Below are 26,973 nucleotides of genomic sequence, written 5' to 3'. Positions count from 1 at the left end.
TATGCATTAATTAAATGCAAAAAATGTACAATTAAAATGATACGAGATCATATTGTTACTATGATTTAAAAATTACAATACTTTTTTTAATCTATATATATATTATGATTATTAAAATATGTAATTTTTAATATTTACATATTTTTAGGAGTGTAGATCATGATCAATAGTGTAGATATCGATTTTTAAGAGGAGTAGATACCTTCTCTCGAGAGGAGCATAATCCATCTCTTTCTCTATATATGTTTATCATATCAAAAATATTAGTTTTGAACCCTGAGAATATTCCTTCCAATTTTCATCTATCAATTCTCAATCTCAATTTTATCCTCTCTCTTCATCTCAAGTATCCCACTAAATCCTAAAATATAGAAAATATCCTACTGTAGTCAGAAAAGAAACTATCCAAATAAAAACTAGTAATATATAGAAAATAACCTACAGTGATCAAATAATTATGGCGAGTCAAAAACAGCCAAGTAAAGAAAATTCAAAAAAAAGGAAATTGAAAATAAGTGAGTATAAAGATCCAAATGAAAATTTTGAAATTATTTCAAATTCAACTTAGTAGTAGATAATTTTAAATAAAAAATTAGTGTAGTAAGTAAAGAAAATTTGTAATTTTTCAAATTCCTAAATAAGATTTTTTTTTAAAAAAAATCTCCAATAAAAAATTGAAATCACTTCAATTTAATTGACTACAATATTAACTAGATCAATATTTTCAAATTACTATTGTCAGATAAGTATGGCGAGTAGAAAATTTCCAAATTACAACCAAATATTTTTCATCCATCTGTACAACAATGATTCTATTCAATCCCATTTCAAAGAAAGCAGATGACATTAGATCCTCATACTAAAATCTAGCTTTTCATATAAGTATTGTGTAAAAGTTGATAATCATTTATTTAACGAATCATACATTCGTTATAGGTTAATTAAGGATGATGATAGAGGAAAATCAGTTATTATCTACCATAAATCTAAAAACATTGCAAGTCCTTCAACTCTAATAGAAAGATCAATACAAATTTGGATAAAGGAACTACTAGAATTACAACATAAGGCATGCCACAAGTTCAAAATTCTACATATAAAGTTTCCAAAAGTTTTCATTTCGTATTCCTTATATACTGTCATGATGAATTTAATTTCCTCTTTTTTTCTATTCGAAGCTAGGAGGCCTACTCCAACCAGAATCAAACTCTTACCTCCTTGCCCAAGCACTAGGGCAAGTGTTTAACCATCTCAGCATGTGCTCGGTGATAATGAAATTAATTTATATTTTATAGTAAATGCATATTTCCATTTGATTGCAATCATATAACAAGTATTCATATTGGTATCTTTTGTGTGTTGCTTGTAAGAAGTAAAAGGAAAATAGCGGAAGAAATTATATATGCACCAAGTGTGGTAGTGATCATCCCTTAGGCTTATTAAGGTATGAACAATGTGCTCTATAGATTTGATAATATTTACAAAAACTTAAAATAATTTTTTATTTGTACATGAGAAACCAATGGATTGTAAAATAATTTTACAAAAATGTATGCAAAAGCTGTTTTAGAATATACTGCAATTGAGCTACAAGAATTGCATTTACTGGTTACATAAGCTATGTGAAGGTTTTTTCTTAATTACTATATTTACTTTGGATATGTATATCCTAATTCTTGTAAAAATAACCATACCTTCTAATTTTTAGGAAAATAGGGACTAACTGTGAGAGAAGCAAATCCAAAGTATCAATAGACATGTCAAGTCTTCCATATCAACTTGGCAATAGATTCAAGAAGAACATTTGGAAAAATTCCTTAGAGAACATAGAAGTCCATAATATTGGTGCATCTCACAAGAGTCGAGAGCTATTAAAGAAAATTGAAAAAATTCCTTGAAAATTTAGCTTAATTCAGTGTTCAAATTAATATTGGATGTATTGTTTTGTATTGAAAGATTTCTCATGATGAATTGATTTAGCACATGGTACATTTCTGTGAGAGTTTGTATATATTGTTTTCAGTATTCTATTTAATTTACTTGTTGTTTTGTTCAAATGTAAGATTAACAATAGTATGCCATCCAAAATTATTTTTTTAAAAAAATTTATAGCTTGCATTATATGTGCCTAGTATGCTTTTTACATATATATACATACATTTATGCATCCATGTAAACACACACACACATAGTTATATGTATGTATGTATGTGTATATTGGTGAACAAGAATCTGGTGGACCATATTTAGGTCAGACATAGTCAATCCTGGTCCGCGGCTGATGGAGGTCCCATGCTGATGATTTGAGTTGTTAAATGTGACCTATTGTCTGAAAACTACTTATTCACTAAAACTCATGTAATTTGGAATTCCCTAGCCTATATATATATATATAGGTTTAAAATATCCATTTGGAGTGCGTGATGATAAATATTAATTATAGTTCCACCCTAGTTTGTTTCCCTTAATCTGCTAATGATGCTTGCCGTCCAAGTGTGCACCTATCCCAGTATATATTTGACTAGTGGATATTATGGGGAAACAAAATTAGCTATGCTTCCCAAAATTGGGATTTGAGTTGCAATTGGTTTTGATCTTGTAAGAGCATACCATTATGGATTGAGCATAGAAAATGTTCAAATCAACAGATTAAACATAAAGCTATTCCCTTACCTGCTTGAATTGAGATCACAAAACCCAACCAAAACTAGAAACTTGAAAGAATTGTGATACAAAACTTCAACCACTTATAACTAAAAATCAAATGCAAAATATAAGTAACATACCTTAGAGTTTCATGCTTTCCATACAATCCATTTCAAAAGGTGGTTCGCCAAAATGGATTGAGAATCAAGAACAAAATCACTCAAGGGTAGAAGACGATACAACTTATGGTACTAGCTGCTATTGAAAACTATGGAACATAGTAATAGAAAACATGCATAGCTAAGTATAGGAGGAGAGGTTATTTTATAGAGAAGCAATCCAAGAGCGACAAAAAATGTTTATAGTGTGTAGGATGTAGGCAATGAGTGCTATCCTCTTAAAGGTGATGGTTAGTTGTAGAAATAAATTTAGTAACGCATAGATACTTATATTATACTTATGTCATAGGGTCTAATAAAACATAAAACAATCATATTTTAGTAAAAAAATAAACAACACAAATATTCAAGTCAGGAGAACTTGTTGTGACAAAACCAAATCACATATTTACAACATGGATCATAGACCTGACTAAGATGGTGATAAATATATTCTAGATTTGAACCAGCCTTATTTAAAACTTCTGTATATATGTTTTGGTATTTATACTTGACACTTTATTAGGAAACACCCATTCTTATCTTTTATAACTTTGCTTATGTGATTTATTCCCAATTCCCCTTGGTCATGCTTCCACTACAACTCACCATACTAGGTCATGTTACTAGACTTCTAATACTTTCCTCTAAGAGCACCCAACCACTAAACCACAATGTTGCTAGGGATTAATATAGGTGGTTTTTCTCACTTATTGAAAGCATTCAGCCATTAAATAACCATTTCATGTATATTGCAATATGCCATATTTTAATCATTATTTTTTTATAAAAAATAAACCTTTGTCTTTGATAAACATGAAAAATTAATTATAGATACTTTCAATATTTTATTGCTAAAAATATTTAGAAATATTAGTAACTTGTATGTACTACTACATTTAAATATAATTTTTCTTATGATATCTCTAAAAACAGATAATTCATGATCATTTTTTATTTATGCTATAATTAAAGAGTAATGATAATATTTGATACAAAAATTATTAACAATTTTTATATTATCTTTTTAATAATTTTAATTTTAAGATTTTAATACCTTAGTCAAATCAGTAACTTGGACTTTTGACTAGGTCAGTCTCCATTTAGGTTTAATAACCATGCCTTAAATCTTGAGTTATCTTGCATCTCATGCAATTTGTATAGTGAATTATGTTACTATTCTTTATATGTAATATTAGTTTTCATCATTGAGTTCTGCTGAAAATTCAATTTATATCCAAATATTATCTAACTTAAACCAATATTTGGATAGAAAAAATATGGATATAACTAAAATCTGACTTATATCCATATCTGCTCTGAAAAAATATAGATATGTTTTGTATTTGTATCTATATTCATATTTGTTGAAAAGTATAGATAAAAATATGGACATACCAATATCTATTTTTTGAAGTTCTACTTTGCTCCCTAATGTAATCTCAAGAATATGGGAGGCTCGGAACAAATATAGATATACTTAATATTTGATTTGTATCTATATCTATATTCATTTTTATTATAAAATATAGGTAAAATTATGGATATGCAGGTATCTGATCTATAATCAATCTGTTTTTAGTCCTACTTTCCTCCCTAATATAATCTCAAGAATATGGGAGGTTCAAATGATAATCTTATCAACATGGAAATACCATAAAAAGGTATTTAAAATCAAATATCGTCCATCTTTAATTGGATGATAATATATAACCATAAACCTAAACCATATTTGTCTGAAAAATAAGTCTAATATTATGAAACAGGAAATTTTTCTCCCATAATTAAAGTAGGGATATACCTGCAATCCCATCAAACTAGCCCAATCTGTTAATAACCTTAGCCATTAACAACCTTAAGCATTTTAACTTTTATCATATGTTTTCTAAAACATATACTAGATCTTATAGTTTGCATAACTCACAGGAACTGATTTGCACATGAAGTGTCATCATACAAGAAAAATTAAGCTAAGCATATTTAAGGAATCTGTTGGATTAATGTAATAACCCTAAAATATTTTTTTTTTTTATATAAAAAAGGGATAGAATAGTCCTTTAAAATTGATATAAGGGTAAAATTGGAAGGAATCAAAAGATAATGGCATAGTTGTAGATACGTTGAAGTGGTAAGGGTAAAATTGGAAGGAATCAAAAGTTAATGGCATAACGGTAGATATGTTGAAGTGTTAGGGGCAAAATGGGAATTTAATAATATTAAACAAAGGGTGAATAGTGTTTTGATGTGATTTAATTAGGGGGTTTGCTGTGGCTTTTGGATGGAAACCGAGAGAGAGTCACAGAGGGAGTCTCAGACGGACAGAGAGGAAGAAAAAGAAGGAGAGGAAAGGAAAGGAAGAAAGGAATAGGAAAGGAAAGGAAGAAAGGAAGAGGAAGGAGATCCCTGTTGCGCTGCCAGCTGAAGGAAAAAGTGTAGATTTCCTTCCCCTCTACGCAAGGACCTCGATTTTCAAAAAAAAAAAGGTAAATATCCGTATCTATCTAGTCTTTTGATGACATTAGGCTATACAAAGGGTGGATATAGTCTAGAGGGGTCGGATAAGGGTTGTAGAGGCGGTTAAAAGAGGAAGAATCGGATTTTGACAAATTTTTCCGGCACTACGGAAAAAATGTGTCGAAGTCCCAACTTCGGCGAATTATTTAGGGGGTCAAATGACCTCCGATAGCAATGCATGTTATCTCTTTGGAATCTCCTATGAGTGTAGAATGTTAGGTAAAAATTTCATCAAATTTGGAGTCTGAAAAGTGGATCAAACCCGGGATGAAGTAACCGGCTGTCGGTCCGGGTTACTGTTCATCCGGGTGGAAAATAAGGGATTTCATGCTATAATAGAGTATTAAGCCTAGATCAAGCTAAAAGAGACCTTGTACTCATGCAAGGGAATCCCTAGTATACATAAATGATGAGTTAATTAATAGAAAAAGAAAAAAGGAAAGAAAAGAAAAAATTTAGGGAATGGGGGAGTTGAATCAATTAAAGTCCCCTATATTATAATTGGCACGTAGATTATAGCCGTTGATACAAAACTAAATATATTGTAAATACATGTATCAGTTGGGCAAGAAGCTAGGGAACAAGAGGAAGAAGTTCTCCACTGCCAGCTGTAGATTTTTGGAGGCGTATCAGGGCTGTGCCAGATTGACAGGTGAGTGGGAGCTTGTACTTTGCACCATGAGCACATTCCTTATTCATTTTCATGAATGTTGCCAAGTGTGACTTGATTCCACCTGAGCTTATTGATTAATTGTTGTAGTAGATTCCTCTATAATCTTGATTCTCTATGCTTGATTATTCTGTACATGCATTTGAGGGAACATTGAGAGGAATTACGAGGGGTTGATGAGTAATCAAATTGATTCCGAATTGTGAAATGATTTCTTTTGTAAATTGATTTCATTTTCTCTATTTCAAAGACTTGTGAGTGGTAGCTTTGATTATACTCCTTTATGAGTAATTAAATTAGATCTGAATTGTGAAATGACTTCTTTTGTAAATTGATTTCATTTCCTCTATTTCAAAGACTTGTAGAGCCCTTCTCATGATATATTGAGTTGCATTGTACTCCCGTGATTCCTCACTCCCAACCCTGATGTTAGTTATAATTGGGTCGTGGCCGAGTGAGTGGTAGTCTTGATTATGCTCCTTTTTAGTAGAGTATTGGGAGGGTGCATTATGGCATTTATGCATGGCTTGGCAGTATCTGCAGGACACCTATAGTCGATGGGGTTGAACATCGGCCTTTGTGCACATAGTAGCCTTCTGGGTGGGCGGAGCCCAGTCCCTTCCTAGGGGGGACACGGCCCTAGGCGTAGGATCGGCCGGTCCTACGACTTATATTCTGCTTGCCGCCGGGCATAGTAAGACCCCGCGAGGTGCAGTATGGCTTTCCGCGGATGTAGAATTCCCGCGAGGTGCCGTTTAGTATGTAGATGTGAGATGGATTTCTGTTCTGGATACTGGCCGGCATTTACATGATTAGTGTGGTGTCTTATCCTGCATATGCATGTGACAGTAGGGAGTTGTTGCTGGTTCACCTGGGGCATAAAACCCACCTTCCGACAGCTGTCTAGCATTTACATTATCGATATGGTGTCTTATCCTGCATATGCATGTGACAGTAGGGAGTTGTTGCTGGTTCGCCTGGGGCGTAAAACCCACCTCCCGACAGCTGTCTAGTGATGATTTCAGCATATTGACACCTGATTTGTATGTTCCAGCATTATGATCTGTTGAGCATATTCATGAGTAGCATATATGTTTACTTGATTATTCCATATATGCTTCAGATGAGTTGATATTGATTGTGGTGATATTGATGATTTACTCCATATTCTCTATGTTGAGTTCATGTTCATGTTGTTATTGATCTTGAGATTTCATCTCGAGCCATGATTATATTCTGTCTCATGTGCATAGTACTCTCTACTCCACTCACTGAGTATTTATATACTCACTCCCCAGTTTGGTGTTTTTGATTGCAGGGCAGGTATTATATAGAGAAGAGCAGGGTTAGAGATTGCCTGCTAGCTGTGTCGCTCCATAGTATAGTATAGTATAATGTAGATAGAGGTTTATACCTTTTGGTGTATTATAAACCTTCTATTGTATATAGTGCATAGTTACAGTCATAGATCCTGTTGTGGATATGGGTTTGACCATGGATGAATTGGGAAGCAGGTATATATATATGTGTGCAGATCAGTTATATGCCTGAGATAATGTATTGATATATATTGTCCAGGTTCATTATGTGACAGATTATGTGATTGCTGCTCTGACAGGTAGTGTTGTTGTATGTATTGAAATAATCCTGACAGGTCACTATAGGAAAAGTGATCATTTTGTGCATGTATCATGCCAAATTTTTCAAGATTTATTGATGATTGATAGGTAGTAGGGTTCTACGCGGTGGCTGGTGGCCTTATGCCTACCCGCACCCTAGGACCGTCGCGGCGGCCCACCGGGAACGGGGCGGGGGTCGTGACAATTAACTATGAGCATATTTTTTGAGATAAACTCATGTGAGAGTTATGGTAACTTTTTGGTATATTTTAGGCCTTGTAAACATATTTCCACTGATTTTAATAGTCGATACACAATCACTTTAGAGTGGACCTTCAAGTTGCTTTATTTGCTTCATGAACCATGGCAATTTCAAAATAATTGGGAAATATGTCCAAGAAGCATATGAAAATGGGAATGGCTTGACTTGCATTATTATTAATAGCTTTACTTAATTGTCATTTAGAGATAAGGATTTTCTAAAGATAAGCATATTATTGGCTATAATAGACACTTCGAATCTTTGATGCACCATCATGTCAGCTTGCTATGGTGGAGGACCAATGATCCCCTGTTCACAACATCTCTTCTCAACCGCTCAAGCTTATTTATCTTCAATTGGCTTTCTACTCATCGGAAAATTTTTACAGCCAACAATCTGAAAAAGAGAGGATGGAATGCACAATATTCACATGATATTAGCTATATTAGTCCAAATCTCATTGATATTTTCTTTATTAGACACATAATTAGGCTATATATTGTGATGTATATTGTTGTAAAGAAATTAATAAAAAATACGGATATTTTATCTTCTTCTTCCATTGTTTTCCTTCTCTTAATATCACCCATAGTTCTTATGACTCAGCTCCTTTATCCGTAAAACTGCTAAAGGTATTACATTATCATTATTCCATGTGGATAACATGACTATAACCAAGGATGATCCCACTAGCATTCTTGATCTCAAACAGTATCTTAGTCAAGAATTTAAAATGGAAACATGGAAGCATTGAGTTACTTCTTAGGACTTAAGTTATATCTAACTCTAATAGGCATTATTTATATCATAGGCCAATAATGCATCTATCTCATTTCTATAGCCAGATTAGTAGATAGCAAGATTATTTCTGCACCTCTTGAAACTCATTTCAAATTAACATTTGTCAAAAGAACTCCTTTTTCTGAAGCTACGCATTGCTAATAATTAGTTGGTGGTCTTGTATATCTCACAGTTATTCGCCCTCGCCCTAATATAGCTTATACTATTTATATCATTTGTTAGTTTATGGCAGCTCCTAGATCAAGGGTACTTTGTTTCATGGCTTATATTTTACTACCAATTCCTCCTTGTACCTAAGTGCTTATTCTGATGCTAATTTGGTTAGTGATTCTACTAACAAATACTTTGCTACAGGCTATTGTTTCTTATTGGGCAACTCTCTTATCTCTTGATGTAGCAAGAAGCAAACTATTATTTCTAGTTTAGCATTGAGATTGAATATAGGGTTGTCGTTGATACCATTGATGAACTCATTTGACTCAGGTGGTTGTTAGAGGATATAAGAGTCGTTCATCATGGTGCTATCACTTTTTATTGTGATAATCAAAGTGCCATTCAGATTTGTCATAGTAATGTTTTTTTATGAACATATTAAATATATTGAAATTAACTATCACTTCATTCACCAACAAATTCGCCATAATATCATATGGCTTCAATTGATTTCCTCCATTGACTGGATTGTAGATATTTTCGCTATGGCGTATCTACCCAGTCTTTTTCGAGACTTAGTTTCCAAACTCAAGCTGGTTTTGACCATACTATCTTGAGTTTGAGGGGTGCTAACGTCACATTAGCTATATTAGCCCAAATCTAATTGATATTTCCTTTATTAGACACATAAGCTATATTAGTCTAGATTTGATTGATATTTTCTTTAATAGACACATAATTAGACTATATATTATGATGTACATATTGTTGTAAAGAAATTAATCAGAAATATAGAGATTTTATCTTCTTCGTTTTCCTTTGTTTTCCTTCTCTTACAAATCTTGACTACCGCCCTAGTCCTTCATCAAACTTCTCTTGCCATGAAACCCACACCCTTCTTCTATTTCTCAGCTTTGGGAAGAATGGTTAAAAACAATCCGCTTCCGTCGGAGTATGAAGCAAGGATGGATTGCAGTAGCTCAATGCATTCTATAGGTGAGCTGATTTTCCAAGTAACTTGTTCAAATAGAATGCTTTTCCTTATGGGACTTCAGCTCTGGGTGTCAAGCAGTTGAGGAAAATCAGACCAGTTTGTTCAGAAGATCACAGATACGCAGCTCACCTTCTTCTAACTTCTCTTTAATTTCTTATTCCTTTTATTGTCGCCTATTTCTGTAAATTTTCCTCTTCTTGTACATTATCCTCGATTTCATATCTCAATGAAATCAAGGGGAAAAAAAAAAAAACAACGTTATATTTTGGAGAATGGCAATTGCAACAAGTAGGTCTGGAAGCATAAGTAATTTAGTGCTTTGTAGCTTCACTAGTATATGTTAGAACCTCCACATGCAACAAAAGGAAAATAAGAATAATAAGCACACACTCTAGCTGAGCTCGCAAAACATATTATCTCAGAAAATATAGAAGGTAAAACGTGGATGGATAAAAAATACCTCACCAATGGGCGTCCCGAGAGATAGCAGTGCATATTAATAATATTGACATTGTTACGTTTGAACCTCCTAACTTACCAAACCTTAACTCCTCATGTTGATTGGAAACCAATCATTTTACATGAAAGAGCGTTGAGGTGGACTGGATTAGAAAAGATTTTTGTATTATCTACCTTTTGAATGGTCTTATATTATTTACTTCTTAACTTTTTTTCAAGTTCACATAGAAGAGGTTCAAAGAAAATGGGCTGCCTACACAACAGTGGGTATGATGCATATTTGTGAGCAATATGTTTGCGATTACTTTGTAGCCTTCAGAATGAGGGATGCAAATGATTAGCTGTGATCCATCTAAATTTCAAAATTTTAGAGAAAAGAGAGAAGATCGCAAGACTGGGTTTTGTAGGTTGGATGCAGGTGTTTTGAGTGTTCATTTACAAGATAATATAGAGTCATGGTCCATTGGTGATCCAAATATAAAGGCACAAGCACTCATCCATGTACTCTCACTCTATGGGCCTCCCACAGCCTCCCCCACACCAGAATTCAAGTCCCAAGCTCCCCTTCTTGAAGAGATCAATACAACAAAAAAGATAACAGAAGAAACAATAATTTGGATGATGGAAGGATTGTTACATTTACATCGTCATTGAATCAATACACATCAATTACTAGCCAAAATAGAGCTTCCCTCGCTCGACTTTGTCCTGCTGGCATTCAAGGGTCCTGAGTGATCTCCCATATCACTCACCATATATATATAAGAACACGTATTCACCATATCACATATTGCTATTCCCCATTTAAGTCCTGCTTCCTTTCTTGAAAGAACTGGTAAAAAGAAATGGGACCTGTGGCGTAGGATTCAGATTTCCCCCACCAGGAGCCATCATCTCTTAAGCAACGAACAATTGCCCTAGACTTCATATCAGACAGCAATATATCCACACAGATCGGATCTCTTACAGATTATAATCTATAGTTTATTTGAGTCCATTTAGGGATAGATCATAACAAGCAGAGCCAGACTTGTAAATGGAAAGCATCTGTTGACGTTTCTGAACGCAGAATCTGAAGACTCAAACATGTTTAGGCTATTTTACGACAGTCATGGTCCAAATATTATACTACAAGCACTTCAGCTTGACATGGATTACTGAACAGAGGATATGCTTAATATACTCGTTTCAGCTGATGAAACTTTTCAATTCAGCCAATCCGACATGAACTAAATCATCATGCTAGTTTACAACCTCATTAAAATAATAAAATAAAATATGTAAATAAATTACATTAAAAGGGCATTTCCTTTTTTATTATACCACCTGATGAAGATCGCCAATTCATCATTAAATGGGAACTAATCCACCAAATTGGTGAATTACAGCATAAAGTATAACTGATTGCCCAAACCCAGTAAGTAAATGTTTGGAGTAGCACTGGCTAGGACAAATATACCAGGTATTCTCTACAGGCTGATGCTCAAGCTTTACCTTTGAGTAGATGTCATGCCTCCTCTAGCAGCATCATAACCAATTGCGGTAACACGATCAGAGGAATTCGTTCCCACTCTGGCTACCATCCCACCAGTCATTGGGATCTGCATGCTCCTGTAACCATCTGAATTCCCATCACCACTCACACCACCATACGCATCATATAGCTCTCCTGCTGCCCCACCAGTGATTGGAGCCTGAGTTCTTCCATATGCTCCAGAATAGTTGGCAGGACCGCCATGGCCAATGCCAGCATTTGGATAGCCACCACCATGGCTGTAAACAGTGTCTGCATAGCCGCCACCTTGCCTATAACCACATTCTGGGTAGACACTACCCTGCCCTGCAGATGGATTGACAGGATGTGGGCTACCATATCTTCCTCCATACGAGTCCGGTGCTGCATAAAGCAGAAAGTGGTACAATTAGAAGAGTTTCAGAAGGAGGGTCGATTTTGCAGGGAAAAAAAATAAGAAGAAAAGACACAAAGTAAAGCCATTGGGAGTGGATAAAACAGAAGCAATCACAACGACCGCTACCATGTGCTCTTTTCTCAGCATTTAGCACCTCAGCTTGTAGCTTCTCAACTTCTCGAGCCATTGATATCAGGTTCTTGTCCATTGCAAGCATCTTCTCAACTTGCTCCATATTTGCACCTTTTTCATACTCAAAAGCACCACTTACCCCAAAAGATGAAAGGAAAAATTAGTGATATCACTAGAACTATAAGAAGAGAAGGCAAATGTAGGGTGAAGAAAAATTACTGAAGGAAAAATCAGCCATGAACCACTTTGCTTACCGTAATTTCTGATGTTCCTGTCTTAGCCCATCCAGCTCAGCATGCATCTCAGGCAACTTTTTGATGTCTGGGGAGGCTTTCTGGAGTTCTTCTGTGGTATGCTGGATTTTGATGATTAGTTCTTGTCTTGCAACAATTAGGCTCTGTAACTCCAAGTGTGCTTGTTGCAATTCGTTCTTTACCATCTCACCAGCACGGATATCAGCTTCCAGTTTCCCAATCTTTTCCAACAATCCTTTGACCTGGATATCACTTTCAGTTTGGAAACTACCAATATGAACCTGCACTCTCTGCAATCCTTGCTGAGTGGCAAGCAGCTGCTCTCTCAAGGTCACATTGCTTGCTGCCAGTCTTTGGTTTTCCCTTACAAGCCTTTCCATTTCAGCTGCTTGAGCTGCAATCTTATTTTCCAGGAGCTCCGGTCGGGGTAGTGGCTCTAAAGGGTGGTGAACAGCAGGAGCAGGCCCATGAAAAGGGCCATTGCGCAACAACCCAGGAGCCTGGACACGCTGTCTTTCAAATGCTGATGGTACATGCCCATGCAAATCCATCTTTTGGCAGAGTAAATGTATTCTCCTAAACTTGGATTTTGACAATAGCTTACTTTTCTGCAAGCAACAAGCAGTCATGTCAACAACTCAATTAAAAATAAATAAATAAATCTATCATTACAAATTTCTATTTATGAAAACATGACGAGCTGCATATAATGAATTATATCTTGTCTCATCTGAATGTAAAGTTTCTCCATTAACTGGGCCTTGAATATCAAAATTCTGTCACCATAACAAACAAAATGCACAACATTATAAAGTGGCACAGGGATTCTGCAGATCATAGTTCGTTTTAATTGTTTTTCGAAGTTTCAGTGTTTGTTCAAGTTTCCTTAAGAAGTTTGGGTCTGTCTAGAATTCCTAATGTTATTATCAACTGTTAACAATAAATTTATAATTAAACAAACTGTTAAGCATTACTTTGAGCACATTTCAGTTTCCTTAATACCAGCAACAGTATTAGGTTTATGTAAGCTTCACAAACAGACATGATCTATAGATTGCAGCAAAGTCAATTGATTCAAAGTATAATTTTTATCATGTTGAATCTCCAAGCAGGCATTTTTTAGCTCCAGAATGGGGTGTTTTTGAAGCCACATGGAACTAGCCAAAAGAGAATGAAAAAGGGCAGAGACATAAAATAAAAATGGTCCATGTGGATTCCTAGTCAAACTAGTAATAAACGGAAAAACCAGAATAACAAGGTAACTCATGCAGGAAAACACAGACTATGTAAGGCAACCACCGTCCCAATTAAAGAGTAACAAAGTTCTTAGACCATCAATAGATTTATACCATACTAATAAAGTACCAATAAATTTCTGTCCAAAAGAAATCATGTCCTTTAGTTCTTTTTTTTTTAAGCTAATTTGGACATTGAAGTCACAACGATAGTCACCCAAGTTAAATGGACTTTGCTCATACCAGATTTTTATTTTTCTTCTTTGTAAGACATACCAGAATACCTATTTTAAAATACAATATCAGTTTTAATTTAATCAATCAGAACCAGTGTTTAAAAAAAAATGAATGATTTTGGACACGAGTCGCATGATGCAGATCAGATTGTAAGAAATCTGATCAGAAGAGGCTCTGGATCCCTTCTGAGATTCGGTGACCCAACATTCTTTCAATCACAGCATGATCCACGGCTGCAAAATTTCAAAAAGAATCAGATCAAGCTCAAGCTCTCATGTAACATTCTTGGGTTCATCTCAAAAAAAAAAAAAAAAAGCAAAGAAAAGAAGAAAAGGCAATATTTTGGGCAGTTTGGATCCTTGCAGTTAGTTCCTCTCCCCACCCCCCTCCTCCCAGTTCTGCATTTGTTTCTCTCCTTTTCTCCTCCTCCAGGGGATAGCAACCTAATCTTTCTTTCGGTCTCTTAATAGTTTATTTCTTCTTTTCCTCCTCAAACAACAGCAAACAGCCCTTACCCTATTTTCTTCTCCTCTTTTTTCGCATTAAAAGAAAGAACCACATGTTCAAATGTTTCTTGTTTATCCTTTCTCAATGGGACTATTCACCTAGTTCTTTTTATATTTTGAACATCAAATTTTCTTTAGGATTAAAAATGGGTACTAGTTGTTGGATGATTGAAGAATCACTATTAACATCAGTGATGATTTGAAATGTTTTTATTTATTATATTGATGATTGGATAATTTTTTCATTTTATAATTCAGCTCTAGTTTTATTAGTGTTTCAAAAAAAATCATCTATAATTTAACTTTTAAGTATTTTTATTTATGCTTAATGTTTTATATTTATTTTAGTTTTTATATTTTAAAATATTATTTCCATATTCTCTTTTCTTTTCCTTTTAAGAAAAAGGAAGGAGATACCCCCCACCTAACTAGAAAAGGTGGGATCTGAACCTAGGTCATTGGGTCCACAGCCCAATGACTTTAACAACTGCACTATTTGGCACCTACTATTACTTATACACTTTTTTATCCAAGTTAAAAATCCACTTGGATTGGTACAAATCGAAATTGAATCAAGTTAGTGTAATGCAATTCCTAACCATCTAACTGCCCCTCTCCCCAGCCACTCATATCCCATCTTGCATAGTTGGAGGGTATCTTACTGTTCATTTTCCTTCCATTTTATAACCGTTTTTCTCTCCTTGGAGACCATGACCTTGTATCTGGTCCTGTAACCATCTAATGATCTGGATCCATCTTCGACCTCAAACCTCTATGGAAACAATTGCAAGTACACCATCCGATGGCTATTGCATGATAAGATAATGACCTAGTATTAGGACAAGTGCTACGTGTGCAGCACCTTCTTCACAATGAGTCTTCGATCTGATATGATGATTTTCAGTTAAAATTTTAATAAAAAGTTTGTAGAATGGGACATGTTTAATTCACAAAGGAACGAGAGGATAATCCCGAAGCCTAATCACTGATTTTGTAAAGACAAGTAGATGTAGAGTTTATAGGAAGCAATGCATCCATTCTTAATCTTTGTCTAAATTATTTTTTATTCTTCTACAAGTTTTGCTCAGATGGCTCCATGCAGGCCATCTCTCACCAATGTTATTGGTTTGAAAAATCTAAAACATGCAATATAGCTGGTATTTCCTCTTTTGATGTGAATCCTATAACCCCATAAATCCACACTAACTCTATTGCAAAAAGGATGGAGAAGTGACAAAAGATCACTGACATATTGATAGGTTTCTACATGTGGTCTCTAATTAAAAGTTACTCTTTAGATTTATTCTATGTTGTTTTTAACTTTCCATTGATTAACTTAATTAATTCAAATACTATGTTTTATTTAATATTTTTCAAATTAACATAATATTTTTCTTATTTTTAAAACAAAGGTATTGCCTTCTGTTGTCAAATATATATAATCAATCAATAGTTCTATCTCATGCACAACAAAGATATTATAAACGTTTCTACTTTTGCAGCTATTATTGTAACATGGATATAACAAGAAACATAGTAACATAATTCTGATAACTTTTTATATTTCAGTAAGCATATTTAAAATTGTAATTACTTTTTTTTTTGATAATACGGATAGATCATACAACTCTAGTATGAGTATATCCACATAAGTCAGAGGATACAATAAGACGGAAAGGAAAAGAGGTAGCCTCGAGTCTATCCCACAAACAACCACCAAAATGCTGAGCCATATAGGAGGCGATCTAGTCAGCCGCCCTATTCGCCTCCCAATACACATGGTTGACCCGAAAGGCGGCAAAACCCGTCACCTGCCTGCGGATGTCCTGCAACAACGGATGCTCGTCACTTGCTCCCGCCGAGTTATGAATCCAGCCAACCACCGTCGTCGAGTCTCTCTCAAGTTGGATGTTGTCAGCTCTCAATATACTCCTTGCATAGGTGATACCCTCCAATGCAGCCCTCAGCTCCGCTCTAGGAACTGAGACATCATAAATGTACCTGCCGCCAACTGCCACCAATCTAGAGTCAAAATCCCCTGATCACGAATCCCACTCCGACCTTGTGTCCGCTGTCAGACACTCCCATTGAAGTTGACCTTGAAAAACTCGAGAGTGGGGACTCCCAGGAGACGAGGATTGTCCGAGTCGCTACAAAAGCCAAATGGGAGTCCCAGATGTCCCTTGCTATTTCAGGTTCACCTGTAGATAAAGGCTGAATAATCTGGGCTGCATCAAGTAAGGCCCTATCCACCACATGCCTATGATGCTATCTTTATCTCGAACACTCGGGTATTCCTATTAAGTCAGATATGGTAGGCAACGTAGGCTGCCCTGACACCTAGAGGGATCATGGTTGGCCTCCTCATAGTTCTCTTTAGGAAGCCCAAGAAAGCTTCAATCGAGGCCGTCTGCTGCAAAAATGTCAGATTGATCCTAGAGCACCTCCACACCCAAGCCGTCGTCGGGTAGTGGAACAACACATGAGCCATAGACTCCTTCGACGAACAACCCATGCAAGAAATGGGGAGCCTTAGTTCTCTACCGCACAAAATACCTCTGGTAGGAAGACAACCCCATGCCACTTTCTAGAGAAAGAAAGCAACACGAGGGTGAACACGAAGCTTCCAGATCCAACCTCCATCAATCAGCCTAGTAGGCTCGGCTCTGTAAAGATCACAAAGATACCGGCTCTAACCTTCAATCTAGCGGTCATCCTCCATATCCTCCTATTCACGATCCCTTGCCTAGGGATCGGCATAGCCAGGATCCTTTCTGCCAATTGATCTCTGAAGGAGCACCAAGCAGCATCAACATTCCACGTCCTCTCATCCAGAAGAAGCAGATCGCAGACCTTGGGGCCTTCCAGATACTTTAGATTAACTATAGTAGGCTAGAGCCTCAGAAGCAAGTTAGAGATCAAATGTCATCCCTTACTTTTCCTTTCAAGAAATGCATTTGGTAGTGTTAAGCATCTAAATACCTAAGTGCCCTGTAGTTGATGTACTTCTATTGTCTCTAATCCTATCATAATCTTTTGCCCCTCTTTATTTTTTAATGCCATTTAAAAGCTAAAGCCAAGCTGAATGTCCCAGAAAAGGAAAGAGAGCTTGGTCAGACAATAAAATGTACCGGTTGGGACCACTTTATTTGCATCGTAGTTGCTATACCACAGCTTTGTTAGACATAAATACATATCCTCCATACCTTTGATTTGCATACAAATTACAGCGCTGACACATACTGGTGATATGATACATGTCAAACTGGTGAACTACAAATCTAAAACACATGGTGGTAGAACAGAATTATTCAGCTAGACTTGTAATTGAATCCCTAAAGCATTTTGGTTACTCATATGTAGCAGGATGGAATCACTAACTTACACCTTTTACGTAAAACAAACCCAAAAATTTCTAACTCATACATAGATATGACATACATACATATACACATGTATGTATGAAAATATATGTACATATGTATATAATGAAAGTATGTACACATATACTTCAGGGCCAGGGCCATAAGCGGTTGAGGTATTAAATATAAATTAGGAGAGCATTCTGCATCCAAACCTTTTGAAAGTAGCACTTAGATATGTACTGTCGAAAGTTAGGAAAAAGTGCAATTATATCTTTGCCATTAGATTCTAATCTTGAAATAACTTGACTTTAATTGGGTTACATCAAGTTTTGAAATCTCACTTTTGGTTCCTTTCAATCAAGATTGAGTTTCAATTCAGCATTTTCACTCCACGTTTTAATAGTTCAGGGCAAGGAAATATCCAAAGAAGAAGCTTTTCTGAAAAAAAGAAAAAAAAATCAAAACATTCTAGAGTATGTTAGGTCATACAGGTTCTTTATTTCTATAGATTTGAACTTTTAGGCTAAAGTCAATACTGAATATGAATAAAATTCATAAACTATACTAATATTTCATGTTATGATAAAAGAGCATTCTAATACATGAGCCTCCTACAATCATGGGGTCTGGGGAGGGCCAAACATACACAGGTTTACTCCCATATATGGAGAGGTTGTTTCTGTGTTTCAAACCCATAACACCTAAGCCATGATGGAGCAACCTTACCATTACAATAAGGCCCGCCCTTTATTCCATGTTGGAAAGTGTAAACAAATATTGTTTACTTGTTGATTTTCAGTGGTTTGAAAAATTCATTATATTTAGCAATTTTAAAACAACTTGGCGATAGTTTGGATGCCCGCACAAATTATCCATGAAACATTCCTAATATGATATACAATGAGAAGAAGTTAGCAGGGAAAGGGAGGCATTCCTTCAAGTTCAGGAAATTTGGATCCAAATTCTCTTAAAAAACCTCAGATGAACTAAATCACGTTGTATAGGAAAGTCAGCATCCCTAATTTTTTGGAGTGAGCCACCTAGGAGCCTCCTCAACTACATCTGGACTCCCCTCCATGCACTTGCTTCCATCTAAAACTCTCGAGATTTTAAGATTTATCCGCAGAATAATTTAAACCAACATCCAAATAGGCCCTCGGTGCCTAAAAGGGTTTTATATACTAGCACTGAACCTCATACCTATGTTTCCACCAGAACGGCATGGTACTGTTTCTTATAATATGTACTGAAATTGACAGCTTCAAGAAAATAAAAAACTATAATATGCATTGGTAGGGTCAGTGTGGCACCATCGACATGCACTAGTACAGCTTGGTGCAGCCAGCATGACTGGCACATAGTGTTTCAGCATCCCAATCCCATACTAGCATCGATTTCATGTTGGAAATGTATGGTACTAGTCGTACCGTCCCATTTTGACAGTGTTTGAAACCACGGTGACTAGCATATTCCAGTATTTTCCTTCATTATTTCCTCATGGATGACACATTCCCCTCAATTTAATGGATTTCTAGATCTCAAATCTACCTTGACACTAATTTCTGTCAATCAGGGTTGGCGGAACCGTCCCGAACCGGACGATTCTGGCCATCTCGAGTCATATTGGTAGCTCACCGGTACAGTTCCGGCAATAGAAATGGAACCCGTTGCCGGAGCTGGAAAAGGAGAAGGAGAAGGAGAAGAGAGAACTAGCGGGAAAGAGAGGGAGAGAGAGGGCAGGATGTCGGCGGAGTGTCGTCGGAGGCTGGCGGAGGCTGGCCTCGGCTGCAGGAAGAGAAGCTGCAGCCGTTGACCCTATTTCGAACAAAACAGTGTCCGGTCGCGACCTTAAAAAAATTCGCAATTTTTAAATGAAGTCGGCAAATCGCTTAAATGAAGTCGGCAAGACATTCGCTGATTTCACTTTAAAAACGCAAAATTTGTTAAGGCCACGGCCACTGCCCCTATTTCGAACGGGCCGGCAAAGGCCTCTACCTGCACTCCTCTAGCCCTCCCTCCCCCTTTCCCTCTCTCTTTCTCTTTTTCTCTCTCCCACGGTCCCCTCTCTCGGTACAAGCATGACACGACCTATACAGAGTCGTCCCGCCAGAGAACCGGTACAGTGCCTGGTACCGGTTCCTCCGACCTTTCTGTCAACAGATCCCACCCTAAACTTAATATCTCTCCATCTCCAACTAATTACTCTTTCCATCTCAACCCCCTCTTATTAAATTAATTCCTTAGAAAGAAAAATGAAAAGATTATCACCCTTATTTAAGAACAACACAAATATGGAAACTACTGAGGTAATACTAACCCTCTACTCTATCTAAAGTCATAACCTCCACAATTGAAATCAGGGGTGATACAAAGCAGGGCCAGTAGCAACCAAAACCCCTCAAAGTTGGACAAACTACAATATGCAGTGTTTCCTTGTAGCCATGAAAAAGATCTCCTATAACCCAGACCTTCCCACTAATCATTTCTGAACCCCTCCCCCCCCCCCCCACCAAAAAAAAAAAAAAAAAAAAAAAAAACCCAACAAAAACAAAGAAAAAAACATGTTACATAAAGAAAACCCATCACTTACCCTTCATAGCTTAGTTCAAAGATTTACTTTAAAATTGAACCCTATCTAATTTAGGCTTATGTCCAAATATAACTTGGTTTTGACTCTAATAGGTGCAGTAGTAAGTAAAGTGATTTCTACTGACAAACACATTAGACACATGCAAAAGGTCCCAGAAAAAGACATCAACTATAAGGGAAAGCCAATTGGGATTGATGTTGCTCACCCGAGCTATGACCACAGTCTTTCTTGGGGCTCTTTTATGGTAGCTTTTACATGTTGCCACAGCATTTTCTATTTCATTTCTCTCATCTGTACAGCACGAATACCATATCCTTGATCTTTGCTGTTCTTCTCTCCGCTCTAACTTAAGGCCTCCCAAGACTACCTCTCTCCAATGCAATTTTTATTTAAGTAGAAACGGTCAGGTCATTGGAGGGAAAGGAGGTTGTTCAGTGTTCCATAGGTTGGGACCTTTTTTCCCACCTACATTGTACAACTTCATAACCAATGTTAAGATTGGGATCAAGTTGCAAACGGAGGGGCGATCAGATTGGATCAAATCATGGATTGGATTGTAAGAATTTTTTTTTCTGATTACTTGCAAAATTTTTAAAATGTAAAAAAAGTGAAAAAAGAAGCATAAGTAAACTATGAAGTAGATCAGGGTAGAACAGAAAGCCATACATATAAGAAGCTTAGTTTCCCAAAATAAAAGCCTATATATAGCGCTTTAATGAAGCAAAAATTGTGTCTAGTTATTCAAGATATTTATAAGATAAATAACATATTATATATCAAAATAAATATGCTTTTAGGTAGTACATTTTTTAAAAAAGGTATAAAATTATAGCATATGGCTTTAAAATATTTGAAAATTTCACTCTTATGTGTAAATCCATGAACTCCAATAGTAGGCTAATTTTACTATTCAAGATTTATTATGATAAACAGTTTAGAAATAGTAAAATAATTATAGAAAACGTGCTCGCACATGATAATAGTAGATAAATAACATAATCATGCTGGATCTTATGATTCAAGGGACTAAATAACTCATAATATTTGATCTAGATCATATTTTCCAAGTTGATCCTGCTCAAAGGATGAGATCTAGATCATTTAGGGACAATATGATCCCAGATAATAACGTCCAACTCAAGAATCATAAGACTTTAACAACACGTTGTAATGACTAATCAGTCTATCACCAAATTCACCATCACAATGATTTACCAAATAAGAACTTAAGCAATAATTCAAGTCCACAGTCCATGGTTTGATATTGTAAAAAGTATTTATAATATTTTTATATTTCAAATATATAAGATTTATCCAAATTGATAAATCTTAATCTTCTTGCAGGAGTATTATTTTTATAATTTGGTTATCAAGATATTTTTACTTAATCGAACAATAAAATAATGACATGTTTGCTGTAGATTATTGCAATTTTTTTATAAAAGTAATGGCTCAATTTTTTTCCCAATTTTTAGAAAAATTTCAATTGGAAACTTCCAAACCTAATCAACTTGACTACATGCTTATTGATATGGACAATAAATTTTATTAACAAGAAACCAAGCACAATTTTTAAGCAAAAGGTTTATCACACAAAGCTTTAATGAAATTTATTTTAAATAAAAATATTATTATCCAAGTAGATTTTTAGCTTTTCAATAGATATATGATATTAGCCCCACATGGGCCCAATCTTAATTATCCCCTACATAGTCCGCACCACTTTCCTTCCTCTTCCTTTTTTGTTTTATATACGATTAAAATCTTATCGATGCATTTGTTTAGGGAAAGATCTCTCCAATTTTGCTCTCTTCTACTGCAAAACCATGTCTTTATCCAATCTTTGCCCATTTTATAATGGTGCTGGCATGTTTGTTTGCCTCCATGTCCAAAGCCCTCTAAATCTTGACTTCTTGGTGTTCCTCGATGGTCATGTTTGGGCTACACCACAAGTTAATCCATTGCATGTTTTTAATTCCCTCTCTACAATTCCTCTCTCTCTCTAACACACAGAAAAAGAAAGCATCCATGTACAGTTGTTATACTAGGCTCAAATGTAGTCTCAAGCTTGCTTGGACCATGTTCAATACAAATGATGTTGTTCCATAGTTTCGCGGTGGAGGGTTGGACCTAACTTTCAAATTAGGTTTAATATATTTTACTTTGTCATTTATTTGCATATTTTAGTTTGAATTTTTATTATATTCTTAATTTATTTTATTTTATTAATTTATACCTTTTAGATGATTCTTTTATTTTCCTGCAACCTTTGCCATGTCTTTTCTGTCAAGATTTCTTAATTGTTCTTTGAACTGCCACTTTTCTTTAGTTTTTATAATATATGACAAGTTTTATTTTATTTTATTGTTATTTTAACTTTTATCTAATATCCATCTATTTCAGTTGAAACTTCAAACCATCAATTAAACCTTAACCAATTCAACAAAGACCAAGATAACTCCATCATGATGGACTAATAATATATATATAAATATAGAGATAGATAGATAGATAGATAGATAGATTTTTGTTCTTTACATAACCATTGCCTTCCTAACCTCCCTACCAAATCCTCCACCCTCATTAACCACTTCTCGACTCTGCCAACCTCACCAACCACTTGAACCTCCTCGCTATCCTTTGCCCCAGTGGTAGAACCCGGAAAATACCCAAGGAGGGCAACAATAAGAACTAATGATAAAGAACAAAGATATAAATTATTATTGTTAAACAATTCTAATGGAGATAGATACCGATCATGTTGCAATTTATTTAAACTTCAGTTTCTTACATCAAAACCTCAGAAAGTTTGGTTTTTCTAAAATCTTACAGTCAATTAACATGAAAAGAGCATGACATTAAGTCCATTGTTTTTTTTTTTTTGAAATCTAAAGCATAGTATTTCTTGTAAAAAAGGAAAACAAAAATGAAATAAATGCACCCAATGAAGAGTGGGTGGTAATGAAAAACAAAAAAAATGCACATCGCATATGAATTCCTAGCTACTTGACACTGACTATTCATGTTAAAATACAACAATTTTGAATTCAAAGATGCAATAACACTAGAACCAGAAGCTCTGGACTAAAAATATAATATTAGCTGGGAAAAAACTGTGCCAAGTAGTGGCCTAGTGATACACAAAGCCTTGCAATCTGCTTCATTTTCAATTACTGAACTTGTTCTTCATCTTCTTCTCCATGTTGCCTATTGTACAAATCTGAATAAATGTCTCCTAGTGATTGCTCCATTATTTAATTCTGAATTTTTCTTTTAGAAACTTCCACAACACGAGATATAATAGAAGTGGTCAACATGGGATTTGGCTTCATGCATGGGTTTGAATTTAATCTAGGGAGGACCTTCCTTCAAACGATATGGGAGGGAAAAAATAGAAATCCAATCAACAGGGTTAAGATTAAGAAGAATCCCAAAGGAAGTGCTTAACAAGCATATCCTCTTATTTTTAAAAGGATTACTTTTGTCATTAAAGAAAAGTGCTTAACTAAATATTCCTAAAGACTCCTTAATACTTAAAAGGAAACTAACAATAAATTGAATTCCAGAATTCATGGGCGTAAAATGCACCATCATGCTCCCCCACCTCTCAATTCCTCTAGGGAGTATTCCGAGGTTTGGAGGCATATGCTACAGCCCCCCACCCCAACACCGACACCCTCCCTTAACAATCTTGGTGACCGTGTTCCTGTCCCAACTCTCTCCACAAGCCGAGTTGCACACCATCATTACTGCCTATTGTTAACCTCTGAAACGGTAGCCCTAGCAGTGGCACTACCACTACCAACAACACTTGTATAGCTCAAGTGTCTTTATGATCTTGGATCAATTAGTCCTAAGGAACGATACAAGATAGAAGGCAATCTTGATATCCTACCATTATGTAGTGGCCATTGGACAAGCAAAAGAAAGATGGAAAAGAGAGGGATGGCCTTGAGAACCTAATAGTGACACCAACCATAAGTTCCTACTACTCCAGGTGGGGTGGCTGATCTTGAGGATGTTGACAGGGGGGAGACAATGCCACCGACCAAACGATCCAAACCTTGCTGGAGATCCTTAAGAAGAATTGGACCATTGGATTAGCAACATTGATATGGATCACAAATCAGTATGAAAGAAGTCGAGACCAAAGGCATCAAGGAGGTCAAACTTATGGCTTGAGTCTCCTCTAAATCCAACTTTTCATTTGTCAGCGAGAGTTAAAATTGTTCTCTTAATGATATAATTATTCTTGAATTTCCCATTGGACGGAGATTCTTTGAGCCAGTTGCAGACACAAAATAATCAAGTATTCACTTATCCATGATTTTTTTTTTTCTTCGCTAATCATTCATAGAAAATTCAAAAACAAATATAAGTTACAGCATAATGATCCTACATATTGCTGACAACTGTGCATTTGTTTTTGTTTGATCTTCTTTCCTCCCTTGTGCTAGTTTTCACATAAATAAATATACAAACAAATATGTTTCCTTCATTTCTTGTTTTTTGCTAATTTCTAACTTTATTTATTTTCGCTATTTCTGAATTTTTGACAAAGTCAATGTAGTCTTTTCTTGATTCTAAATCCTTGTCTCCAACCAAATTATTCTCAAATGATGAACATGTAACAAAATAGTTGCCAAAAAACCAAAGCAACCCTAGGTAAAAGAGTTTTTTCTAATCCAGCAGGAATTGGGCCCCATAAACCCCGCAATCTCGCTATCCCTTTCCTACTCACTCCCTTCCTTCCTCCCACTCTCTCTCTCTCTCTCCCCCCGGTGAAACCAGCTGGATCTCTTGGGATTTTTTCCAAACAGGCCCTAAGCAATTAGGTGACTGCCCATGGAACAAAATTCTTACAAAATTTACAAATTAATGTATACCTTCTTATATTTCAATAATTGATTAAAACCTGCATTATTTCCAATAAACTATCCTTGCCGCAAAACCCCAAGCTAAAACGGTAACAAATAATGCATGATGTTACTGCTAATGGTAATACTAGTAATACTTTTCTTTTTTAGCAAATAATAGTAGTAACACTAACATGTTACTTTTTACTAATATGACAATATAATAACACTGATATATTACTACTATTAGCGAGATAAAATATGAAAAACACGAAAACATAACAGAGTACAAGAGAAAAACAGGAGGAAAATGCAAACACAAAAAAAAGGCTCTCATTTTCCTCAAACAAAGAAGAACACAACATAATAAAAACAACAGAATCCATAACAAAAAAATGAGAAACCCCAATCCTTTATTACACGATTCTAGCACATTTTTAAAATTCCAATCCAGCTCAGACTAAAAAACAGCATAAAATCCACAACAAAAATTAATCAATCATCGATCGGTACAGCAGAAACGATCATCAGAATCCAGCAGCGTGAAAATATCTAAAGTTACTTTTTTGTCCCGATACAATCAATTATAACTCCAAAAGGGAAACAGAAGAAGAAGCAGAAGAAGAAATTAGAGAGAGGGAGAGGCAGGCTTACATTGAGGCCTGTGGGATCTCGATTAGCTGCTGTACACCGCCGATGGCCGTCGCCCGTTCGACGCCCGTCGCAGGCGAAGTGGAGTGAAGCCTCCCTTCTTGCCCTCGGTGGAAAGCGAACGAGGGATGGAAGGGGGTGGTGAAGGAAGGATTGAGTCCAACCCCTTTTATTTTTTCGGTTTTCTCCGCTAAAAAGATTTCAATTTTCAAGTGAATGGGTTGAGTCCTCTAGAGGCGCATTTTGGACTAAGCCCACAAATGGTCGGGTTAACTAGTGACCCAACCCAGTCCTAACCCGACTAAACCGGACCTGATCCGTATAAAGATATGTGGCCGAGCTTGACTTTTGTATTTTTCCGATCTGACCCAACTTGGCCCGCCCGACATATATTATTCGAGTCTAATTTAGGTCAACAAAAAATAAATCCGGCTCTAGCCTGATTTGAAAATTTGAATCCCATAAAACCCTTTCTCCTTCATCATCATGAATATCTTTGATAAACCTTATGGAAACTAATCCATCTGTGCTCATTTGAAAAACCGAGCTTTTCTCACCTGCTTTCTCTTAATTACAGAGTTAAACATTCATCATTAGTTTTGTTAAAGTCTTATTTATAATGTCCTTAATATATCTATCTATTCAAATATTGTAGTTTATAAACTCATATATGAAGAATTAACAATTTCGTAGTAAAAGTAACTTGAATGAAAATTTATGTTTAAGTTAGTTTTTTTTTTTTTTTTGATTTCAAGTTTTTAAATAATTTTATATTCAATATATTTAGCTATAAAAGAGTAGCTAATTGCTAATTCCCAATTACAAGCCTAACTCAACTCGGTCCCAAATCAAAGTTGGACATTTCAGGTCGGTTTCGTCATCCTTGACCCCAATTTGTCCTGAATGACCTAGTGAGTGTAATATCCTTTCCATGGGCCAAGCTGACCTGAATGAATAACTA

The 26,973-nt window shown here is 35.6% G+C and overlaps 1 protein-coding gene across 1 annotated transcript; it reads right to left on the bottom strand.

Moving 5' to 3' along the window:
* Positions 1-11,402: 11,402 nt before the first annotated feature.
* LOC103717563 (protein FLX-like 4) lies at positions 11,403-26,185 on the bottom strand. The gene is made up of 4 exons (XM_008806005.3): positions 26,016-26,185; positions 12,573-13,180; positions 12,313-12,452; positions 11,403-12,173 (listed from the first exon to the last, which is right to left on the bottom strand). The coding sequence occupies exons 2-4, from the start codon at positions 13,121-13,123 to the stop codon at positions 11,767-11,769; spliced, it is 1,098 nt and encodes a 365-aa protein (XP_008804227.1). The 5' UTR covers positions 13,124-13,180; positions 26,016-26,185; the 3' UTR covers positions 11,403-11,766.
* Positions 26,186-26,973: the final 788 nt, after the last annotated feature.

The sequence above is a fragment of the Phoenix dactylifera genome, chromosome 14, assembly GCF_009389715.1.
Source record: "Phoenix dactylifera cultivar Barhee BC4 chromosome 14, palm_55x_up_171113_PBpolish2nd_filt_p, whole genome shotgun sequence".
Classification (NCBI taxonomy): domain Eukaryota; kingdom Viridiplantae; phylum Streptophyta; class Magnoliopsida; order Arecales; family Arecaceae; genus Phoenix; species Phoenix dactylifera.
This window is presented reverse-complemented; position numbering and strand designations above follow the sequence as displayed.